Here is a 26,254-nt window from a genome sequence, read left to right as displayed (position 1 = left end):
AATAATTAAGAAATATGATAGGTAAAAAAAATGGTGAAAAGGATGGAAAATCCATATTTGTAGGTAACTCCTTTTCTGCTGGTAAAGGGATCATCAAATTGCCTCTTAGTTCCAAAACTGTGTTAACACTTTACATTGTTTATTGTTATTCCATTTCTTAGGAAGAGTCTAATATTCGTGGAAAGGCTTCATGATCCTGGGTTTAATGTTGTATTTGAGTAAAAAAAAAAAAAATCGAGAAATCAATTATGGAAAAAGTGAGAGTGATATATAAAGATTTTAGAAACTATAAAAATTTGAGGAATATGTTATAAAATATTATATTTACTGTGAAATCTGAGTTGTTTAAACAGTATTTAAAAAATCTGTAGACAGCTTTATACTGTCTCAGCAAAAAAATAAAACCGTATAAAGCCATGTCTACAGGTTTGATGGTATGGTATTTTATGTCCAACTTGATTCTGATTAATTGAGCTATCTTCCATTTTTCTATTCTGTAAACGTTTTTTTATATAGCAATGCCTGGAAACAAGCTTTCATGGTTGGTTTTGTATAAAATTACTGAATGAAACTCATTTGCAGATGGATAAAGCGATATTACTTGGAGAAGTAAGTAAGCGATTGAACGAAGTTCAAGAAGAAAGCATCTGAAGTCAGCAGTTCAAAGAAAGGTTTACTACTAGTTAACTGCAAGTAGCAGTTCGAGAGAGAAAAAAAAGGCATTTAACTTTTCTCAATAGAGTTTTATCTCTCTTATCAAGGCTTTAGCTTAATAGCAATATTATTAGTAATGTTACCTAGAATTTGATTGGAAAATTTAGTGGCAAAAAGAAGGGGATTCATTAGTTTGTTATTTAGTCCGAATCAGCGAAATGACAAAATCTATCAAAATAACTCAATATGTCTGGGAAGAAATTTTGAGTTATCTTTATGAGAATTTAGAAATATGATAGTTTAATCGAAAAAGGGATCTAAAATGGAATGATTTTGAATATTGCTTTATTAGTAAAAAATATTTTCCCACATTTGAATTACCAAGACAAGAAATTTATGTGAGAATGGAAGCTCGAAAGGAAGAATTTGGAATTTTTCCGATAAAGGTCTATGGGATCATATGGATGTTGGTCCCTATTTTTGACTCTTGTATTGAGAATCAAAAACTCTACCTAACTCATAAATAGGAGGATAATGCATTTTAGTGCACTTGAATCCAAGTCCTATTGCTTTGACAACAATGTCCATGCTAATCGAGCTAAGACTCAATCGACAAATCAATAAGATTATTTAAATTGAAGTCAAAATGGGAAAAAAAAATTAAAGCATTATACCGATTTTACATATGGTAAACTACACCATTAGTCATCAAATTATTGGTAAGTTTTCGTTTTGATCATTCAACTAAAAAAAAGTTACAAATTGGCTATTGGACTGTTTAAAAGTTTTTATTTAAGTCACCGAGTTATTAAAGTTGATGCTATATGGCTTTCTGTGTTTGCACATTTCTGTATCAATTGAAAGCTCTTTTTTTCTTTCTCTTTTACAATGTAGTTTTTTTCATAAAATAATTTTAGATGTAATGAATCTATTAATCAAAATTCAAACAGCTTTTTTCTTCAATCTCAAACACAAACCATCAGGTCGACTTAGATCTAAGGTATATTATTCTATTTATCGATGGGTATTGATCCACCATACCAATTATCTAATTGTCACTTAGAGCTCGTTGGTAGAATTTTTTAAAAAAATATAGCAGCCTACTAACTTAAATAAATTTTTTTGAATAATTTAACAATTTAAACGAAAACTTTTAAAAGTTTAATGATCAAATTATAACTTTTTAGTTAAATAAACAAAATAAAATTTACTTTTAATTTAGTAACTAATGATATAATTTACCGATTAAATAATTGCATATAAAAACTAATAGTAGTTGAAAGCTTTGGTACTTAGTAGAATGCCCAACAGACTAGGATAACTCAAATAAGGGTTAAGAAATGTGACATCTCTCAAGTTTTCACCACGTTTTGTTTGATTGCCAAATGCCAAATGCCAAATGCCAAAGAAGCCCCGAAGAATGACTACAAGTTGTAGTTGCAGTTGAGACAGAGCTTTTATTATTTAAAACTCAAACCACTCGGCAATCATATTTCAAGGCAAATGGGTGCCCCCAACTCACTGTACAGATTAGCAGCTTCTAAATTATGTGCCTCTCCAATCACCACTCACCACAAAGGCTGGTTGGTTGGCTGGCTTCCTCCTCAATCCTCAAATCCAATCTATTTCAATTTATCAAGTTTTCCTATTTTGTCTACAACAGAGCTTCATAAGTTGACAGATTATATTTCAATGTCGGTTGTAATTTCTAAAAAAAAAAAAAAAGTTGACTATTGCTTAATGAAAACAAAACCGCCATAAAATTCCTATCTTAAAACTATATAGCACCCAGTCACCTTCTACAAATTAAAGTATTGCCTTGTTAGCTCAAATGCTCAATCACCCAACCATTGATAACCCAACAAAAATACAAAATTGTTATAATAATAAAAATAAATTCATGAGAATCACAAAGAAGATGAATTTATTATTAATAAATAAATAAATATTTGTAGAAGAAGACAGGACAACGACCCACCAAACTACCACTCATCAGTTGCTAAAAGTTTACATTGAAGCCTACGAAACCCAGTTGTGTATGATCACTTGTAGCTGTCGGCAGAGGTCATTAAAAAGAGTCCAAGGTAACTGTCTTTCTGTTTCTTTACCTCTTTTTTACACAACAGAAACAGCAAATTGAATAGAAAAGCAATTGGGGAATCTATGAATGAAGCTGAGATTAAGGAGCAATAGTGAAGATCTAGCAAGAATTTAGGTTTGGAAGAATCTATCTCAGAAGAAAAGATCAAATGTTGGTCCAAGACCGTGCAGTTCCTAAATCTCCAAAACCTCCCCAGATCAGAAAGCTCCCCACTGTTCAACCCAACAGATTGTCTGAACCCAAAAACCTCGACTTCTCCGTATGGGTACCCGACAACTGCTACAGAATCGTCACTATCTTAGTCCTAATCCTCAGCATCGCCGCCGTTTTCTTCATCTACTCCTCCACCAACACAGCTTTTCTCCTTTGCCTCCAATCCGAAACCCAGAGCGCCGTGGATTCCATCTCTCTCCCTCAAATCAACTGGAATTCCATCAAACCCATTCCTGACCGCACTTCGCCTTATGCTAATTTCAATTCAGAGCAATGGGTCGTTGTCTCCGTTTCTAATTACCCCTCCGATGCATTGAAGAAGATGGTGAAGATTAAAGGGTGGCAAGTTTTGGCAATTGGGAACTCCAGGACTCCCAGTGATTGGAGCTTAAAAGGTGCGATTTTTTTGTCTTTAGATATGCAAGCTAATTTGGGTTTTCGCTCTGTGGATCATTTGCCTTACGATTCTTATGTTAGAAAGAGCGTTGGTTACTTGTTTGCGATTCAACATGGTGCCAAAAAGATCTTCGATGCTGATGATCGTGGGGAAGTAATTGATAATGATCTAGGGAAACATTTTGATGTAGAATTAGTAGGGGAAGGGGCTAGGCAAGAAGTTATATTGCAGTATAGCCATGATAATCCTAATAGGACTGTAGTCAACCCTTATATTCATTTCGGCCAACATTCAGTTTGGCCTAGGGGATTACCATTGGAAAATGTGGGTGACTTTGGACACGAGGAGTTTTACACTGAGGTCTTTGGTGGGAAACAGTTCATACAGCAAGGGATTTCGAATGGGTTACCGGATGTTGATTCCGTGTTTTATTTTACTAGGAAGTCGGGTTTGGAAGCCTTTGATATTAGGTTTGATGAGCATGCACCAAAAGTGGCCTTTCCTCAAGGTATGATGGTGCCATTGAATTCGTTCAATACATTATACCATTCATCGGCCTTTTGGGCCTTGATGCTCCCTGTTTCTGTTAGTACAATGGCTTCAGATGTATTGAGGGGTTACTGGGGACAGCGGCTCTTGTGGGAGATTGGTGGTAATGTTGCTGTGTATCCTCCAACAGTTCATCGGTATGACAGAATTGAGGCATACCCCTTTTCAGAGGAGAAGGATCTTCATGTGAATGTAGGTCGTTTGATCAAATTCTTGGTGTCATGGAGATCAAACAAGCATAGGTTGTTTGAGAAGATATTGGAACTGAGTTATGCCATGGCGGAGGAGGGGTTTTGGACCGAGCAGGATCTCAAGTTTACTGCTGCTTGGCTTCAAGACTTGGTTGCCGTAGGTTATCAGCAGCCAAGGTTGATGACATTGGAACTGGACAGGCCAAGGGCAAATATCGGTCATGGGGATCGAAAAGAATTTATCCCTCAGAAATTGCCATCTGTTCATTTAGCAGTGGAGGAAACAGGGGTGGTTAGTTCTGAGATTGGGAATTTGATACGATGGAGGAAGAATTTTGGAAATATCGTGCTAATCATGTTCTGCAATGGTCCTGTGGAACGTACTGCCCTGGAGTGGAGACTGCTTTACGGGCGGATATTTAAAACTGTGGTTATCTTTTCTGCGCAGAAGAATTCAGATCTTGCCATTGAAGAAGGTCAATTAGATCAAATTTACAAGTAAGTTGCCACAAGAATCATCACTTGCCCTTCACATGATACTTTTAATTTATCAATTTATTTTTCCATGGTGCATTTTCTTAGAATATTGATATATATCTTTTTTAATTTGTTACGTTTGTTGCTTTTGAATATTGTTTTGATAGACTAAAGTGATATTCTGGTTTACTAGATAGCTTTTGCTTCCAGCCATTATTTGCCTAATTTTCTTTCATCTGTACCTGGCCAGGGAGGTTTTGCAATATAAGTCCTGATAAACTGTTCTTTAAATCTTTGGACAAAATGAATTTGGGCATAAATCATTAACCGCAATATTATTCATAGATAACAATTATTAGTTTCTGTTCATCACATTTTCATAAATTACTTTATACACGAACAACCAATATGAAATTTTTGTAAAAGCAACTGATCCATGGACAGCTAAAATGAAAGTCTCTTCATCTTCTTTCACGTGCTTTGCACAGAAAATAATTGGCAGTTATTACATGCATGAGGCGATAAAGAAAATGATATCATATTGTGCTTAGGTAGATGCAGACTTTTAGAAAACTGCTTAATTTCGTTTTATACTTGGTTTTTTTTTTTTTCTGTTCATATTGAAGATCTTAACCCGTTGATTTATGTTAATCTTGATCCTTTATATTATCTTATAGATTGGAGGTGTAAATGCAGAGGGACCAGTAAATAATGAATGTAATATATTGGAAAGTGGAGGTTGATATTTGTTGTATAAAGCAACTTGTGTATCTAATAATTATTTTATTTGAATTTTAAAATAATAAATGAGTCTCTCTCCTGATCGTAAATAATTGATCCATAACCTTACTTTTTGCAAAGGGCATTCCATTAGCCTTAAAGAATCGAAGTTGTACTTTAAACAGTTCTTGCATGAAGTAGATTTACGATGGTATTTGAAACCGGGATTTGCTATGCCTTGTGATTAGTTTTTGTTGATTCCAGACTGTACCTTCAGACATTTTAAAATCTCTAAATGGCCCCTCTTTCCTGATTTTCTTCATCATCATCAAGAATCCGTTCCTTTCTTGTTGTGGCATCTCTCTTTTCCAATCAAAGTACTACCTCTTCTTTCCCATGATATATCATACGGAGGCTCTCTCTTATACCTTGAGCTAAGCTTTGCCAGGAGGAAGGGGTGCACTGGAAACCTTTTCACTAAGATTCATAATTATTTTACTTTTTTATAGCATAACCTTGGATTATGAATTCTTCTTCTTCTTGTTTTGATTCTTCCTAGTAAGCAAGCCCTAAAAGGGAAGAGTTACCTTATAATCCCACTAGAGTTTTACGAATTATAAATGCAATAATAATTGCATGTTTTTGTGTGTTTTTTTTCTATATTTTTGACAGGTTATCACATTTGGTACTTAGTCAATTAAGGTTTTGTATGTTCCTTTCTTCTGAATTAAGACTTTCTAAAAGCAGCAAATCGTTGTTAAATGGTCAATTTATGGTTGGTTAACCCTGGAAATTGTAGCTGTTAAGTGAGGTCATGCCTGTTTTACCAGTATTGAGTCATCCTGTTGGAATGTTAAATGATAATTACTTTTACAAAGCATCTTTTATGTTTGCTAATTGTCTCTCAACATATTTTGTAGGCATCTGCCCAAGATATTTGATCGGTTTTCAAGTGCGGATGGCTTTTTATTCCTCGAAGATGATACTGTTCTTAATTACTGGAATCTCTTACAGGCAGACAAGACTAAGCTATGGATAACTGATAAGGTACCTAAATTCTACCTTTTCACTTGGCATTTGTGCTTAACTTGTCGTTTTACATATGTAAAATGTTGTCAATAATTATTTGTCCTACCTACGGTACTTCAGCTTTTGTATTTTCTTTTAAGAATTTATATTGTTCTAGTACTTAGCTGTTACACAGTAGATTTCTCTCGCCATTTATTTGAAGAAAACATTTTGGATTGTTTAAAAATAATTTTGCAAATAGCAGTATAATCTTACAAGCTTGGCGTATTATGTTCCTAAAATATGGAATTGTTCATTACGAGTAACTACTAAGTCACTGCTCCTATTTTCTTCTTCATTTGATGGCATTTAGGTATCCATGTCTTGGAGTACTGCATCAACCAAAGGAAGTTCTGATTGGTACTCGAAGCAAGCGGAGCTGGTAAGGAAGGTAGTTAGTACAATGCCGGTTCACTTCCAAGTGAACTATAGAGAAGTTGTGAGGAGTGACCAGAGCCTCACAATTTGCAGTTCTGAGATATTCTACATTCCTCGACGGTTTGTAGCGGACTTTGTTGATCTTGTTAATCTGGTCGGCCATCTAGATATCCATCAAAAGGTTTCCATACCCATGTTCTTTTTGTCAATGGATTCACCTCAGAATTTCGATTCAGTGCTTAGTACAATGGTGTATAAGCCAGAAGCACAATCTGCTAATTCTTCTTCGACACATTATTCCACACACGCACCTGCGGTGCATCCATGGAAGGTGTCAAGCGAGCAGGAATTCATAAAGCTAATCAGAATAATGGGTGAAGGTGATCCTCTCTTAACAGAGTTAGTTTGAACATGAATGAAAGGCAGTAGTGTGGAGGAAAGAAACATGTACTACTTTTGTAATTGTAATATGAAAAACTGTTTTTTTTTTTTTTTCTTTTTCTTTCTTTTCTTTACTTGTTCCATAATCATTTTTCAGGGGGAAAGGGGGTGTTCTTTTTGTAAGTTCCTCTGTAGATTCATCACATTTGTATGATTCATTACTGGTTGCAGATTCTATTTGAAGAGAAATGAAATGATTCTGGTCTTTTGGGCTCATCAGTATATACATGAGAAGCTCTCTGTTAATTTTCAATCTTGTTTTCTGATTTTAATGCTTACTGAAATTTCAGGCAGAGAATTAATTTTACATATTATGTCAATTTGATTTTAATTTAATAAATTTAGTCGTAATATATATATTTTTAGTCTATATTTTACACAAAATTATAAATATTGAGGGTTAAATTTTTATTAAACTAATAAAATATATACAGTTATTAAAATAATATTAATATTATAATTAATTGTTGTTTGTTACTTACTTTCAAATATGATAAAGAGTAAATTGTTTTAATTTATCAATTTACTTAATATTAAAATTAAAATGAATTAAAATGATTTTTTACCTTATATATTTTAAATTTAAAGGATTAAACATTCAAATTTTATTTCATGAGCAATTAGATGTAAATTTTATTTTTATACAAAAATAAATTTTATTTTTTATTGTTTTCACTTGCGAATTAGATTTGTATATTTTTAAAAAAAACTTAGTTGTAATAATACATAGGTTTATATCACTTTAAAAGAACTTCGATGTAGTGTCAATTGAGGCTTAAGTTAAGTGGCATCATAGTTATTGTAATAATTAGGAAAAGGTAGGTTCAAGGGCGCTTAATCCCATATTTTCTTCTGATTTAAGGGTTTGAGGGGTATGGATTGTTGAGGGGGATCCACTCCTTCAGGAGAAGTATACAAAGTGTCATCTATCGGGCACCCGACCAATCCCCCAACAACTGAAGGTATTGTCTCTCAATGAGAGTTTTGTCTTTCATACTTTGTCAAGAGCCAACGTGCTATGAGCACCTACCCAATGGTCCTAGTTCACTGAGTAGAGAGTGCCTCGGTTGGTGGACCTACAAGACTTAAGGGAGAGGTGCTAATATGGGGCATGAGAATAATTATGTAGTCACGAGTGTGAGAGATAACCTCCTGAGGGACAATATCTTCAGTTGTTGGGAGACTGGTTAACAACCAATGAATGACATTTTGAAAACTTCTCTCGAAAGAGTTGTAAAGGCCCGAATTTTTTTTGGTATTTTGTATGAGGCTATTCTGATAATTTTATCCGTATATCCGACGAGAGAATTCATTTGTAATAGATTTAATTATTTTTATACTATTAGGAGGTCATTAAAATGCATCTTGACATATTTTAGAGTTTCGAGCTTAATCAAGTAAAATACGAGATGATGGGGTAAAATGATAATTTTGCTCCTGAGGGCATTTGGTAATTTGAGACTAAAATATGGTTCAATATTAATTTTTATGGTGATGTGTGGTGATGAGATGATTTTTAGATTTAAACGTATTGGTTGTATCTTAACATGATTATGCTTTTGCTTTATTGACTTAAATAATGAAAGTATCACTTAGCTTTGTTGTTTAGTGTACAGTTTGTTTATTTTCATGCGCAGGTATTAGTAGATCTCGAAGACCTGAGAAGTGATTCGGCATCCAATCCACAACTCTTGACTCACATAGTTCCCTTATGATTTTAATATATGGCATGTACCGAAAGTTTGAGTATAACAATCCGTTTCCAATGGTGTCAGAAACAATGATTTTGGGACCATAATTTCGACTAGTGAATCAATAATTATCACTTATTTAATATTTACAGGGTTACTATAGTGCCATATTAAAACTTAGTTAGGTAATTTTAATATTTAGATAGTTAATTAAGAAAAATAACTAAATCATAAAAATTACAAAAATTTAACTGATATTGATTTCTTATTAGTTAATATGCATGATTAAAGATTTTTTAAAGTATTTAAGACCATAATTAGTCTAAGTGGACCGTTAATGGGTTGTTAAGCATTTTATATGTTAAAATATATTTATTTAATAATAATATATGTTAAATAATAAAGCAAAAAGAAAAGAATCATCATCTTCTTAAGGTTACCACAGAAAATAAGCTTCAAAATCCCATTGTTAAAGCTTCTTAAGTTCGGCCAACAAGACTCCTTCCATGTGAGTGATTTCTTTATCCGCTTTTAGTAAATTATGTATGTTTAGGTAAATTTGTTACAATTATTGATGTTTTGAATTCTAATCATATATGTGTATAAGTATATATGTATGATGGGCATGGTTAATTAAGGTAAGTTTGATGGTGGAACAAAGGTTTGAAATGTAAAGCATGGTAATTTTACTTGTTTGAATTGTATTATGTTATTATATGGAATGTTTGAGATCAAGTTGATCATGGTATGAGGTTTTAATTATGAAAAGGTTAAGGTGTACAAGTTAAGTCTGTGTGAACTCAGTGAATAGCTAGGATACAAATGACATGTTATTAGGGTGTTCCAGACACTAGGTGTCGATGATTACAGTTCAAGACACTTTGTGCCAATGATATATATATTTCCAAGTACTATATACCGATGTTACAATTCCAAGCACTTTGTGCTACTGATATATTTCCAGGTACTATGTACAGGTGGTGGATACCATACCGATGGCTAGAATCTAGTATTTGTTGCAGATTCTTGTAAGCTTGTGTGAACAACATTCTTGATTATCAACTCGTATAAGCATTATTCTTGTGTATCCAAAGTTAATTTGCTATTGTTCTCCAAGCAAAACGATTAATGGAATGTTTCGAAATAAAGTTCATGGCATGAATGGTTAAATGCATGTAATGGTTGTAAATTGATATGTGAACCATGTATCTTGATATTTTTCTAATATTATATGTACATGTTTAACCATTTGATATAGTAGGAAATGTGAAACAAGGCATGAAATTCTAGTTAATGCTTAAAATGATAGGTATGTGATGTTTTAACTATATGAACTTACTAAGCTTTATGTAAGCTTATCTCATTTTGTTTTCTTCATTGTAGATTGTCAGGCTCGAATTGTCAATTTTATCATTTTTGGAGATCACACTATTCGTCAACTTTCTCAGCAACTGTTTACTTATTTTGACTCGATTATAAGTGTAATACCCTTCAACCCTAAACCGTCGCCGGAACAAGGTTACGGGGCATTACTAGACAAATCAGAAAGTTACGGATAATTCTTAATAAAAAATTAAAATTAAAAAATTAATTATTTAACAAACATATTATAATATAATCATAAATTCATATAAATTATATTTTTATTTGTAATTGACTTCATCCATTCAATATTTTTTTATAAAAATTTCGACAGCATTTCTTATTATTTTTACATAAAACCCCCTGCAAGTTCAAACCAGAAACCAACTAATCCAAAATCAATGGCACAATCAAAAACAATTTAAACCTAAATACACCTAAATCATAACCAATTCATTAACATATTAATTTAATAACTAAACATTCATAATATTAATCAAAATTAACTAATAACTTCATTCATTTTTCATTCTAACTTAATACCAAATTATATATTATAATCTTTACCATTTTATCAAACTAATAACAAAATATGGTATACCATTCTTACAACCAACATTACAAGCATATCTATGTAACCTATACAACACCTAGTACATGCCACTTTCAATTAAGAAAAGAAAACATCACCAAAAATCTTTTTGCTAGAGTCGGGATCGTTTGGATGCTGGACCGGGACACTGGACTCTTATTAACCTGCGCACGAAAACAACCGCACACTGAGTATTACATACTCAGTGGTATTACCATAATTCAAATTATAATAGCAATAAAGAATTATAATTACCAAACATGTAACTATTCAATTTCTCAAATATCAAATCATTTTTAAACTTTCATTAATTAATAATAACAATACAATTTTTAGCTATTCTTCAATTTCCATCACATATCACATGTAACAATTTCAATCACTACATGAACATTAAGTTCATGCCTTTCATTTTCAATCTCAATTTCAATCCATAATTCAACTTTCTCATTTCTTTCAATATTTCAATAATATAATTAATCAATTTATTTTAAATTTCTCATTTTAGTTGTTCACCCTATTAACAAACCCGGACTTTGACGGATACACAGATTCCAACCCAAACACACCAATACGGCACATTGTGCCTAAAACGGTACATAATACCTGATCAATATACGACACATAAAGTGCCTAAAACGACACACAAGATGCCTGATACAGGTGCCTGATCGGTAAAGCTGGCAAATCCCGTACACTTCTAGATCTTATGGCATGCCAATTATATTCGACTCAGCCCGACTAGTTAATAGGGTATTTCAATTCTCAATTCACTTTCATTTCCAATCCAATATCACTTTTCAATTACAATTTCACATTCAAATCAATTTACAATTCAATTATACATACACATTCACCATTCAATTCAATTCCCATTCAACTCAAATATCAATACTTACCTTATAACTCACTTATTAAATATAGAATTTATATAAAACATTTAATAAAAAGTAATTTGAATTATAGTAATACAAACTATAAATTTCTCATTTTAATCCTCAATAGCTTTCTCCTTTCCTTTGTGCGCCGGTATCTTGGGTTCTTTGTTAACAATTAAACTCCAACCTTCAAAAACCCCCACCCCCACTGTAATGCCCCTTACCCGAGACCGTTGCCGGAGTCGAGCCAAGGCACTACTAAACTTATTTGAGCACTTAACCAAATTTAGATAATTTATATCATACTTTTCAGACAAGCTGTCCAACTGCGTCATAGTTGATAAATAATTCATATCTCGAGTTATAAAACTCGAAATCCAAATCCGTAAATTTTCCCTGAATTTATACTCATATATCTACTTAAAAATTTTTTTCTAGAATTTTTGGTCAAGCCAATTAGTACAGTTTATTAGTTAAAATCTCTCCTGTTTCAGGGTTTGACTACTCTGACCTTTGTGTATTACGAATCAGATATCTCTCTGTACAGAGCTTCAATGACTATGCCGTTTATCTCTAATAAAACTAGACTCAATAAGGAATCTGTACATATAAAGTATGACTTCTAATTATCTTTGTAAAATTTATGGTGAATTTCCAAAGTCAGAATAGGGGATCCAGAAATCGCTCTGGCCCTGTTTCACAAAAATTTAAACATCTCATAAAATATAGCTCATATACCTGTTTTGCTTCTTCCATATGAAAATAGACTCATCAAGATTCGATTCCATAACTTATTCATTATTTAATTCCATTTCTACTATTTTTAGTGATTTTTCAAAGTCAAACTACTGCTACTTACCAAAAACTGTTTTAGTACAAATATTGTTAACTAGTTTATAACATCTTTACTTCAATTCATTCAAACTCTATACATGCCATATAAATCTTTAAACATAAAACAAAACTACGGAATTGATCTGAATAGTGTGCCCTATTGTGTTGATCCGATCTACCCACTTCACTTCAAGTCAATCTACATAAAAATATTAAACACACACAAGTAAGCTTATTGAAGCTTAGTAAGCTCATAGGCATAAAAACACAAATCATATCAAATATCGTACACAATCATATATCTATTAGTTTAACTATTTCATCCTCCAAATCACAATTTCATTAATAACTCATTGGAATAATTTCCATATGGCTACTCACAATTTAACTCCCTTAGGCTCATCTCTCATTTACTTCATTGTCAAATTAGGGGACAATAAGGGAATTGAGTGCTTCATTATCACATTGCCATAGTAAACTATGGACTTTCACATTGTTACGCATCACACACCGAAGCCATAGCCTTGCCATGGTCTTACACGGTTCACATATCATACCGAAGCCATATCCCAGACATGGTCTTATACGGAATCACATTATCACATTATACCGATGCCATAGCCCGACTATGGTCTTATCTGAGTCACATTATCACATTGCACCGATGCCATAGCCCAGCTATGGTCTTAAACAGCGCACTTATCACATATTTTTCGTCAATTCATCGAGGTCACGAATAGAAGCACTCAAATCCATTGTTCCTACTAATTTGTACTTTTAGTTACACATTATTTATTAGTTAATGCAAATTGATAGTATTCATCAACAATAAAATACTTTAATAGTCATAAGATTTTCATAACAAAACATTGAACTTTGCCATATGAACTTACCTGGACTAATTTGCAAAAGTCGTAGAAATTCAGGGACTATTCTTGAATTTTCTCCTTTCTACGATTCAGTTCGTTTTCTTGATCTATAATTATAAAATCATTCCTTCATTAGCATCCATTTCAATTCTATTTCACTTCACAATTTATGCTGTTCAAATTTCAAAATTTCACTTTTACCCCAAAATTTACAGTTTTCACAATTTAGTCCCTGCTCAATTCACCCATCAATTGAACTAATTTTTCTCAATTAACACTTTATTTTATCATTATAAACTATTTCAAAACCTTTTATATTCTTAATTTCAACAGAAACCTTCAATTCACAACTTTTTCACAATTAGGTCCTAAATATCATTTCCTATCAAAATCACTTAATAAAACCACCTTAATATGAAATTAGAACTTAAATTTCATAATAATTCATCATAAAATTCCCTTATCCATCCAGGGTAACTTCCAATTTCACCCATAAAATCAAAAACTAATGAATTCTACAAGTGGACCTAATTGTAAAAGTCATAAAAACATAAAAATTATCAAGAAAAGTAAGAATTAAACTCACATGATGTAAAAATATGAAAAACCAGCTTTCTCCAGACCTTCTATGGCGTTTTGGCTGAGAAAATATGAAGAAATGTCTAGATTTTTCAATTACATCATTATTTAACTATTAACTTTTATGCTATTTCCAATTTTGCCCCTTGTTCACATTGTTTTCTTGCTTATTTCATACCCAAACCGTCCAGCCATTAACCTTTGGGTCTAATTGCTCTTTAAATCCATCTTTTTAAATACTTAAGCTATTTACTCACAATTTAACAAATTTTGCGCTATTTTCAATTTAGTCCTTTTTAATTAATTAGCCATCCAAACATTAAAATTTTCTAACGAAACTTTAATACTAACTTAATGACACTCCATAAATATTTATAAAAATATTTATAGCTCGATTTTCAACTTTGAGGTCTCGATACCTCATTTTTGACCCGTTTGACCTAATAAATTCTTTTAATTCACTAATTTCACCATTTCACAAATTCTTCTAAATTCTTACTTGACTCATAAATATTAAATTACTATCTTGTTCAATCTTATTTGTCGAATTTAGTGATCTCAAATCACCATACTGAAAATTAGGCCGTTACACCCACCCCCACCCCCTTTTTTTTTTCTCCTTTCCTTCCCTGTTCGATTGCTTTCTGTTTTCTTTTCTTTGTTCTTTTCTTTATTCTATTTCTTTTATATGTTTTAGTTACTAATAATACATTATAATAATTTAATTATATAATATATAAATATCTTCTACTTAATTAATAAGAAAACATGTAATCATGTTACAAGTATATATTCATGTATTATTACACATGTTTATTTTCTTTTTCAAACATTTTTTTACTTAATTTAATTCTAAATATAATATTATTTAATATAATTTATAACTTAAATAAAATAATAGTAATAATAACTAATTAATTAATTAATATACAATTATCTAAGAAAAACTTTAGATCTTTAACAGCTTATGCCGCCTCATCTATGCTAATTGGTACAATTTCCAGTTTGGTCCTTTTTATTTTCTATTGATCTATAATTGAATATTTTCCCTTTATTCAATTTAATCCTTTTTCTTAATTACTCTTAATTAAGCTAAGTTCACCTAATTAAAACTTAATTAGACACACTACTGGACTCATAATTATTCCTAATACTTATTTACGAATTCGATTTACTAAGACGGAGGCTCGATAATGTACTTTTTCAGTGCCCATGAATTTTGGGTCATTACAATAAGTGGCATGTAAATAGGGTTTGATAACTTTTGTATATGAGAACTTTGGTTGAAGTTTATGTCACCTTGTATGTGAATTGAGTAGTTAAATGTAAAGCTTAAATATTATTTTGGTTGTTGGTGGTGTTAAGTGGCATAATCATGTTAGGTACCTGTCTATGAAATGATGTTTATGTACTTGGTAAAATGATAAACTTTGTTTTATGAATGTGAACATGAGGAAATAATGTTTGTCTAATGGTGTAATAGGTATGGAATGTTAGGTTGTTATGTTTGAATGATTTATGTTTTAATGCTTGAATTGTGGTGCTAATGAGGGCATATTGTGTAATGACCCGAATTTTACTATTATCAAAAAAGTGTATTTTTGGGTCTCCATTTCTGACAAATGGATTAGTAAATATTTATTAAAAATATTTATAAAGTTAATCGAGTGGTTAATTAGAATTTAATTAAGTGAACTAGCTTAAATTAAGGATAATTGGATAAAAGGATTAAATTGAATGAAGTGTGAAAGTTTAATTATAGAATAAAGAAAATTGAAAGGACTAAATAAGTAAATAAGCCAAAAGAGTGCTAAGTATATGGCAAAAATAAAATACAAGTGTAATAAATATAATACACACATTTGTAATACATGTATGTATTTGCTTATTATTTAAGTAAATATTAGTGTATTTATTATTATTAAATTAATATTATATGATAAATAAAAAAAGTAAGACAAATGTGTGGTAATGATTGGGTACAAGTGTATTAATAAAAAATACATACACTTGTAATGCTTGTATTTAAGTATTAATAGATATTAATTATTTATAAAAGGTATTTATTAATTAAATAATTATATTATAAGATTTTTATGTGAAAAATAAAAAAGTTGACAAGTGTATGGTATGTATAGTGACATGTGTAATATTAATATATGTATATTTGTAAAATACATGTATATTTACTTATTATATAAGTATATTATTAAATTATATATTATTATTAAGTAAAAGATAATTATATAATAAATACATTAGTGAAAGACAAGTGTAATATTATAAATGGATACAAATGTTAAAAGAATATTTGTTATTAAATAGATTTTTATAATAGATAATTATTAGGTTATTATATTATATATATATAATGGTTTAATGAAATAAAAAAAATAGAAATAGAAACAGAATAGGCAAAACGAAAAGCAGGGAAAGAAAGAAAGAAAGGAGAAAAAGAAAGAAGAAAGGGAAAATTGAAAGTTTGATGCTTGAAGCTTAAATAGGTAAGTTAATTTAGCCCTTTTTATTTAATTTTTATGTTTTAGAAACTTTAGAACAAGGTTTTGATGAAGTTAAGTTGATATATTGTAAGATGGTTATAAGACATTGTTTTTGTTGAACAAAAAGATGAATTAAGGGCTAAATTGATAGAAATTCAAGTTAGAAATGAAATAAGGATTGAATTGTAAAGTAATTCATAAGTTTTATGCTTTAAGGACTAAATTGAAAGAATTTCGAAATTATGGTTTTATGATGAAAAATAGATAATTATGTCTAAGTTTAGTTAAAAATTGAGTAGGAATAAAGTATGAATTAAGATAGAAAAGTAAGTGAATTTAGTTAGGATTAAATTGAAATTAAAGTAGAAAATCAACATTTTGTATTAAGACTGTTTGGGACAGCAGCAGTAGTCTAAGTTTGAAAAATCACCAAAAAATTGTAGAAATTTAATTAGAGGGTGAATAAAGTATGGAATTAAAGCTTATTGAGTCTAATTTCTTATATAAGAAACAGTGTGAGCAATTGAATTGTAAATTATGAGATATAATGAGTTTTGTAAGACAAGGTCAGAATGAATTTGGGTTCCCCTGTTTTGACTTTGGAAAATCACCAAAAATTGGATAAAAATAATTAGAGGCTTAAAGTTATATTTTTAGAATCCCTAATGAGTCTATTTTCAGGAGAAATCAACGGGAATATTATCTGAGTTCTGCACTATGAGATAATTAATTTTTAGTGAAGAAGGGTCGAAACTGTCAGACAGCAGAATAGGGGTGAATTTAAAGAATAAACTGTATTTAATGGCTAAATGAAAAATTCTGAAAATTTTATGGTAAGAAGATTTGTGAGTCTAGTTTCAGGAGAAATTAGCGGATCTTAATTTAGAATTCTGTAACTCAAGATATAAATTAGTAATGTATTAATGATTATGAATTGTATTACTTTCGTAGTCAATGTGGTACCGGAAATCTCGGCTAAGAAAGGACAAGATAAAGTCAACCGGAGTTAGCTCGAAAATTACGGTTTGTATTTCTATAACCCGAACTTAATATTTAATTATTGAATTTATTATTTATTATGTATGGTAGGTGCATTGATTAAATTATTTGAAATAAAATGAATATTGATTGAAATTGAAGGGTGAATTTAATTAATAATTGTTGTATTTTAATTGAATGTTATGGTAAATAATTAAAGTATGAATTATTGGTATTGTGTTTTTATTGAAATGATTTGATTTGAAAATGTGGTGAAATAATTATGAACATGTGTTTATTGTGAAATTGAATATTTATTAGTGAAAATGAATAGAATTATATTGAATTGAAAAAATATATATAATTAATTAATTAAAATATGAATTAATTGAAAACTGAAAAGTGATTTAAATACCCTATTAACTAGTCGGGCTAGTCGGGTATAGTTGGCATGCCATAGGATATGAAAGAGTACGGGTTTTTGCCGGCTTACTGATCAGGCACTTATGTGTTGACTCATCATTATCATTCGCTATCGATTCGAACTTTGTGTGTCGGATATTGTTATTTATTACACATCATTATCGTTCGGATTTGTTCCGATGAGGTACTCTGTGTACCGTACTGCTACTGTTACTGTTACTGTTCCTGTAACGCCCCCACGCCCGAAACCGTCACCGGAGTCAAGCTTGAGGTGTTACTAAACTTATCTTACCTTTTAAACAACTCTAAATCACTTATTTTAATTTTCGGAATAAACTGTTTTCTGCGTCATGGTTGCTTAAAAATTCATTTCTCGAGTTTCAAAACTCGAAATTAAGATCCATAAATTTTTCCTGAAACTAGACTCATATATCTATCTATTAATTTTTTTCTAGAATTTTTTAATTATCCAATTAGTACAGTTTATTAGTTAAAGTTATCCCCATTTCAGAATTTGACTACACTGGCCTCTACTTACTACGAACCACTTTTCTCTCTGTACAAAATTCATATGACTATACCGCTTGTTTCCATTAAAACTAGATTCAATAAGGATTCTAAACATATAAAATACACCACCTAATTATTTTTTTAAAATTTATGGTGAATTTCTAAATTTGGAACAGGGGATCCAGAAATCGCTCTGGCCCTATTTCACTAAAACCCAGATATCTTATAAAATACAAAACCTTTACCTGTTTTGATTATTCCATATGAAAATAGACACAATGAGCTTTAATTTCATATATTATTCACCATCAACCCATGTCTCTACAATTTCTTGTGATTTTTCAAAATCACGTTATTTCCGATACTTGAATCTGTTTTTAAGTTACTTTCACATTTTTCATAGTTTTCATGTGATAGTTACTACTTAATCATACATACTATTAAACATGTATATCATAAGCCATTCTATTAGTTAATCACTAGAAAGTATTTACACATCATTCATTGATCATATCATATTAAAAGAAACCAAGTTCCTATACATGCCATACACAAAACGAAACGTTTAACTATACCAATGTGGTTTCTTCGATAGTGTGATCGGTCTCCGACGTTTCCTTCGATCCCCGAGTGGCTTGATAAAAACTATAAGAAAAATAAAATAAAGAGAGTAAGCACTAGGCTTAGTAAGCTTACAAGCAAATAAATTACAACATTCAACATGTTGAATAAATATACATAATGTCACCTAGCCTCATAAACTTCCTTTACTTCTCATTTTCTACCTTCTTCTTTACTCACTTACCTTCTTTCTTACCTGACCTTTCACTATTCATAAATATAATCTACCTTCCCTTTTTGCTGATAATTCACTGTAATTTAACGTGTACAATGACCCGTTGAACCACTCGGAATACTAAGGATACTAGGGTCGTTCTCGTCTATCAATATCTCCTAATGCCATGTCTTCGACATGGACTTACATGAATTATTCCTGTCTCCAATGCCATATATATATATATATATATATTATGGGCTTACATGGCTCATTCCTGTCTCCAAAGCCATATATCTGATATGGACTTACATGGTTCATTTTGTCTCATCTCGTCTGTCAACCCCAATATCCTAACATTCCTAAGGTTCAAACGGGCTTCCCGATGCTTTTTCTCATTACTTAGCTTTAATTCGACTTTAAATATTCTCATAACATAAATATATAAATGCTGAAATTGACAATAATAATGTAAATAAAAGAATATTGCATTTATTTACTGTAAACTTACCTTGATACAAAATGTGACTAAACCTTACAATTTAGTCCTTTACTTTTTCTTTTCCTCGTTCTTCTTTGGATTCTTGATCTATAATATAAAATATTTCTACTCATTAGCATTTATTTGATTTCTATTTCACTTCACAATTTATGCTGTTCAAATTTCGAAATTGCACTTTTACCTCAAAATTTACGCTTTTTACAATTTAGTCCTGCTCAATTCACCCATCAATTGAACTAATTTTTTCTAAATTAACACTTTTATTTTATCATTATAAACTATTTCACAGCCTTTGATATTCTGAATTTCAACACCAACATCTAATTCACAATTTTGCTCACAATTAGGTCCTAAATACCATTTTCTATCAAAATGACTTAATAAAACAACCTTAATATGAAATTAGAACTTCAATTTCATAATAATTCATCATAAAATACCCTTACTCAGCCAGGGTAACTTCCAATTTCACCCACCAAATCAAAAACTAATGAATTAGATGATTGGACCTAATTGTAAAAGTCACAAAAACATAAAAATTACTAGGAAATAGTAAAAATTGAACTTACATGGTGCAAAAATATGAAAAACCAGCATAGGAGACCTGTTATGGCGTTTCTGGCTGAGAAAGATGAAGAAATGTCTAGATTTTCAATTACATCATTTTTTTAACTATTTACTTTTATGCTAATTCCAATTTTGTCCCTTGTTCACATTGTTTTCTTGCTTATTTCATACCCAAACCGTCCAGCCATTAACCTTTGGGTCTAATTGCTCTTTAAATCCATCTTTTTAAATACTTAAGCTATTTACTCACAATTTAACAAATTTTGAGCTATTTTCAGTTTAGTCCCTTTTAATTAATTAGCTATCCAAACATCAAAATTTTCTAACGAAACTTTAATACTAACTCAATGACACTTCATAAATATTTATAAAAATATTTATAGCTCGATTTTCAAATTCGACGTCTCGATACCTCGTTTTTTGACCCGTCGACCTAATAAATTATTTTAATTCACTAATTTCACCATTTCACAAATTCTTCTAAATTCTTACTTGACTCATAAATATTAAGTTACTATCTTGTTCAATCTTATTTGTCCGATTTAGTGATCTCAAATCACCATTTTTGACACCATTGAAAATTAGGCCGTTACATTCTACCTCGGATTTGTGGTTTCGCAACCACTGTTCCGTTTAGGCCCTATTTCGGGATGTTACATTTCTCCCCCTCTTTAGGGATTTTCGTCCCGAAAATCTTACGTGAGAAGAGATTTTGGTACTATTTTTGCATAGCCTCTTCGGGTTCCCATGTAGCCTCGTCTACCCCATGTCTATTCCATAGTATTTTCACAAGTGCAATACTTTTGTTCCTTGATTGCTTTACCTCTCGAGCTAGAATCTTTACCGGTTCTTCATCGTAAGTCATGTCCGGTTGAATCTCAACCTTTGTCTAAGAAATCACATGTGACGGATCTGAATGATAACGACGTAGCATAGACACATGAAATACATTTTGAATCTTCTAACTCAATCGGAAAGCTAACCAATATGCTAATGGTCCGACTCTCTCAATCACTTCAAACGGTCCAATAAAACATGGACTTAGTTTGCCTTTCTTGCCAAATCGAGAACTTTCTTCCACGGGATACTTTCAAAAAACTTTGTCACCAACTTGATATTAGATCTCTTTTCTTTTAAATCGCATACGACTTACGCACATCAAGTCGCTTTTAAACAATTTCGATAACTTTCACTTTTCTTCTGCTTTCTTTAACTAGATCAACCTCAGAAATCCGGCTTTCTTTAAGCTCATCCAATATAAAGGTGTGCGACATTTACGTCCATACAAAGCTTCATAAGGTGCCATCTTCAAACTCGACTGATAACTATTATTGTAGGCAAACTCTACTAATGGTAAATATTTTTCCCAACTGCTTTGAAATTCCAGTACACAACATCTAAGCATATCTTCAAGTACCTGAATAACTCTCTCGATCGACCGTCGGTTTGAGGGTGGAAAGTCAGACTAAAACTCAACTTTGTGCCCAAAGCCTTCGTAATTTCTTCCAAAATCGTGAAGTAAATCTTGGATCTCTCATGCGAAATGATCGATAATGGTACCCCGTGTAGTTTGACTATCTCTGAAATATACAACTCGGCCAACTTGTCAAGTGAATAATCCATACGAATTGGGATAAAATGAGCCGACTTCGTTAACTTATCAATCACAACCTATACTGCATCTTTCTTTCTCGGTGTAAACGGTAATCCTGTCACAAAATCCATAGTAACTCGATCTCATTTCCATTCGTGGACTAGCACAGTGCAATAAACTCGAAGGTACCGATGTTCGGCCTTTACTGGCAGACAGATCAAACATCTAAAACAAACTCGAAATGTCCTTTTCATTCCTACCCACCAAGACATTTTTTTAATCATTATACATCTTTATACTACCGGATGAATAGACAAAGAACTACTATGTGCTTCTGTAAAATCTTTCGAATAAGCTCATCATTCTTCTAGATGCATACCTGTCTCGGAACATCAAACAACCGTCGAATCGATCTGAAAATCGACTCTACATCCGACTCATGACCGATCTCTTTTGGCTAACAACTCATCATCATTTTTTGAGCTTCACAAATTTCTTCAAGAAACATCGGTTTAGCTCTCAACTCAGCTAAGATAAAACCATCATCCGATAAGGCTAGACTAGTGTTCAAAGCTCTTAATGCAAATAAAGATTTCCTACTCAAAGCATCAAGCAACAACGTTTGCCTTACACAGTGATAATCGATCACTAGCTCATAATCTTTAATCAACTCTAACCATCTTCTTTGCCTCAAATTCAAATCTTTTGAGTCATCAAATATTTCAAACTTTTGTGATTAGTGAATATGTGGCACTTCTCACCGTACAAATGATGTCTCCAAATCTTGAGCAAAAACAATGGCGGCTAGCTCTAAATCATGTGTCGGATAGTTCTTCTCATGTGGCTTTCGTTGTCTAGAGGCATAAGCAATTACCTTCCCTTCCCGCATAAGTACACAACCAAGTCCATTCATGGACGATCATCAGAATCACAAACTCCTTACACGGTTCTAGTTGCACTAAAGCAGGAGCTTTAGTCAACAATGCTTTTAACTTGTCAAAACTCATTGACACTTCTCATCCATTCAAACTTGACATCCTTTCGCAGCAATCTTGTCGGTGGGTAGCTATCATGGAAAATCCTCTACAAATCGCCTATAATATCCGCAAGACCAAGAAAACTTCTAACCGATACATTTCTAGGAGGCTTCCAATCAACAATGGTGAAATCTTGCTCGGATCAACCTTAATACCTTCACGAAACAATATGTCCAAGAAAACCAACTTCGTAACTGAACTCACTTTTGCTGAACTTGACATACAACTGATTATCTTTCAGAATCTGTAAAACTGTTCTCAAATGCTCTGCATGCTCAGTCTCATCATGAGAATAAATCAAGATATCATCAATGAACAAAACTACAAACTTATCCAAGTACGGTCTGAAAATTCGGTTCATTAAGTCCATGAAAATGGCAGGAGCATTAGTCAAGTCAAATGGCATCACAAGGAACTCATAATGACCATACCTAGTCCGGAAAACAGTCTTCAAGACATCTGACTCTTTAACTCGCAACTGATAGTATCCGGATCTCAAATCTATCTTGAAAAACACAGTAGCTCCCTTCAATTGATCAAACAGATCATCAATTCTAGGCAATGGATACTTGTTCTTTACTGTTACCTTGTTAAGTTGCCGATAATTTATGCACAATCTCATCGATCCGTCATATTACCTTGTTTCAATTCCAGGAATTCCTTTCTCTTCTGGTCAATAAACCTCTGACTGATGTACTTTTTACGAAATTCCTCCTGAAAGAAATCCCAAGTGACCCTCTCCTTTGGTACAACTGATACAAGTGTCTTCTACCAGTAGTAGGCTGAGTCTCTAAGAAGTGATACTACACATTCCATACATTCCTCGGGTGTACAAGATAACTCATCAAAGACTCGATAGTATTTTCTAACCAAAATTCGCTCTTTCTGCATCATCATTTTTGTTGCTCGAACTCTTACGCCTTTGTTTCTGATTCTATCAACGGTGGCTTTTCTCTTATCACTGCACTGTGATTGGGGAGCTTGAGCTACATGGGTAGCCCGAGAATCATGAGGAGGGTGGAGGTCTAACTGCCGGATTCGTGCTGAACGAACTCGGCAAACAAATCATTCAAAGCTTGGAAGAGAGCTTCTCGAGTCACTCCTCCCTGATTAACTCATTCTTCGCCTATTCTCAGATGGTGCTACCCCTTCTGTGGGAACAGGCGCATTACTTTCTACATCATCATCACCAGCTCACTCGGGATCCATTACAATAAAACAAAATATTTAAAAATCGTCAGGAGTCGACACACTATCAAAATACAAGTATGGCATGTATAGCTAGACTTTTTCTCACACTAACTGTTCCGAGAACTGACTAAACCTGCTCTGATACCAATAAATGTAATGCCCTCACGCCCGAAACCGTCACCGGAGTCAAGCTTGAGGTGTTACTAAACTTATCTTACCTTTTAAACAACTCTAAATCACTTATTTTAATTTTCGGAATAAACTATTTTCTGCGTCATGGTTGCTTAAAAATTCATTTCTCGAGTTTCAAAACTCGAAATTAAGATCCGTAAATTTTTCCTGAAACTAGACTCATATATCTATCTATTAATTTTTTTCTAGAATTTTTTACTTATCCAATTAGTACAGTTTATTAGTTAAACTTATCCCCATTTCAGAATTTGACTACACTGGCCTCTACTTACTACGAACCACTTTTCTCTCTGTACAAAATTCATATGACTATACCGCTTGCTTCCATTAAAACTAGATTCAATAACGATTCTAAAAATATAAAGTACACCACCTAATTATTTTTGTAAAATTTATGGTGAATTTCTAAAGTTGGAACAGGGGATCCAAAAATCGCTCTGGCCCTATTTCACTAAAACCCAGATATCTTATAAAATACAAAACCTTTACCTGTTTTGATTATTCCATATGAAAATAGACACAATGAGATTTAATTTCATATATTATTCACCATCAACCCATGTCTCTACAATTTCTTGTGATTTTTCAAAATCACGTTATTTCCGATACTTGAATCTGTTTTTAAGTTACTTTCACATTTTTCATAGTTTTCATGTGATAGTTACTACTTAATCATACATACTATTAAACATGTATATCATAAGCCATTCTATTAGTTAATCACTAGAAAGTATTTACACATCATTCATTGATCATATCATATTAAAAGAAACCAAGTTCCTATACATGCCATACACAAAACGAAACGTTTAACTATACCAATGTGGTTTCTTCGATAGTGTGATCGGTCTCCGACGCTTCCTTCGATCCCGAGTGGCTTGATAAAACTATAAGAAAAATAAAATAAAGAGAGTAAGCACTAGGCTTAGTAAGCTTACAAGCAAATAAATTACAACATTCAACATGTTGAATAAATATACATAATGTCACCTAGCCTCATAAACTTCCTTTACTTCTCATTTTCTACCTTCTTCTTTACTCACTTACCTTCTTTCTTACCTGACCTTTCACTATTCATAAATATAATCTACCTTCTCTTTTTGCTGATAATTCACTGTAATTTAACGTGTACAATGACCCGTTGAACCACTCGGAATACTAAGGATACTAGGGTCGTTCACTCTCTATCAATATCCTGCCAATGCCATGTCTTCGACATGGACTTACATGAATTATTCCTGTCTCCAATGCCATATATATATATATATATATATATATATATATTATGGGCTTACATGGCTCATTCCTGTCTCCAAAGCCATATATCTGATATGGACTTACATGGCTCATTTTGTCTGTCTCATCTCACAACCCCAATATCCTAACATTCCTAAGGTTCAAACGGGCTTCGATGCTTTTCTCTCATTACTTAGCCTTTAATTCGACTTTAAATATTCTTATAACATAAATATATAAATGCTGAAATTGACAATAATAATGTAAATAAAAGAATATTGCATTTATTTACTGTAAACTTACCTTGATACAAAATGTGACTAAACCTTACAATTCAGTCCTTTACTTTTTCTTTTCCTCGTTCTTCTTTGGATTCTTGATCTATAATATAAAATATTTCTACTCATTAGCATTTATTTGATTTCTATTTCACTTCACAATTTATGCTGTTCAAATTTCGAAATTACACTTTTACCCCAAAATTTACAGTTTTTTACAATTTAGTCCCTGCTCAATTCACCCATCAATTGAACTAATTTTTTTTCTAAATTAACACTTTTATTTTATCATTATAAACTATTTCACAGCCTTTGATATTCTGAATTTCAACACCAACATCTAATTCACAATTTTACTCACAATTAGGTCCTAAATACCATTTTCTATCAAAATGACTTAATAAAACAACCTTAATATGAAATTAGAACTTCAATTTCATAATAATTCATCATAAACTACCCTTACTCAGCCAGGG

General features: G+C 31.9%; 1 protein-coding gene and 2 long non-coding RNA genes across 3 annotated transcripts; 1 reads left to right on the top strand and 2 right to left on the bottom strand.

Annotated features, from left to right (window-relative positions):
- The first annotated feature begins 2,130 nt into the window (after positions 1–2,130).
- On the top strand, positions 2,131–7,413 carry LOC108457271 (probable glycosyltransferase STELLO1). Its single transcript, XM_017756243.2, has 3 exons — positions 2,131–4,603; positions 6,223–6,349; positions 6,684–7,413. Exons 1-3 carry the CDS (start codon positions 2,904–2,906, stop codon positions 7,155–7,157), a joined length of 2,301 nt encoding a protein of 766 aa, XP_017611732.1. The 5' UTR covers positions 2,131–2,903; the 3' UTR covers positions 7,158–7,413.
- A 5,267-nt stretch (positions 7,414–12,680) lies between these two features.
- LOC128280509 (uncharacterized) lies at positions 12,681–14,081 on the bottom strand. The gene is made up of 3 exons (XR_008270600.1): positions 14,002–14,081; positions 13,440–13,522; positions 12,681–12,745 (listed from the first exon to the last, which is right to left on the bottom strand). It is a non-coding gene; the product is annotated as an uncharacterized LOC128280509 (long non-coding RNA).
- Positions 14,082–18,846: 4,765 nt separating this feature from the next.
- Positions 18,847–19,827, bottom strand: LOC128280508 (uncharacterized). Its single transcript, XR_008270599.1, has 2 exons — positions 19,693–19,827; positions 18,847–19,051 (listed from the first exon to the last, which is right to left on the bottom strand). It is a non-coding gene; the product is annotated as an uncharacterized LOC128280508 (long non-coding RNA).
- Between the last annotated feature and the right edge of the window lie 6,427 nt (positions 19,828–26,254).

This window comes from Gossypium arboreum, chromosome 9, assembly GCF_025698485.1.
Source record: "Gossypium arboreum isolate Shixiya-1 chromosome 9, ASM2569848v2, whole genome shotgun sequence".
Taxonomy (NCBI): Eukaryota; Viridiplantae; Streptophyta; class Magnoliopsida; order Malvales; family Malvaceae; genus Gossypium; species Gossypium arboreum.
Note: the sequence above shows the minus strand (reverse complement) of the source record. Positions and strands in the feature narration are given on the sequence as shown.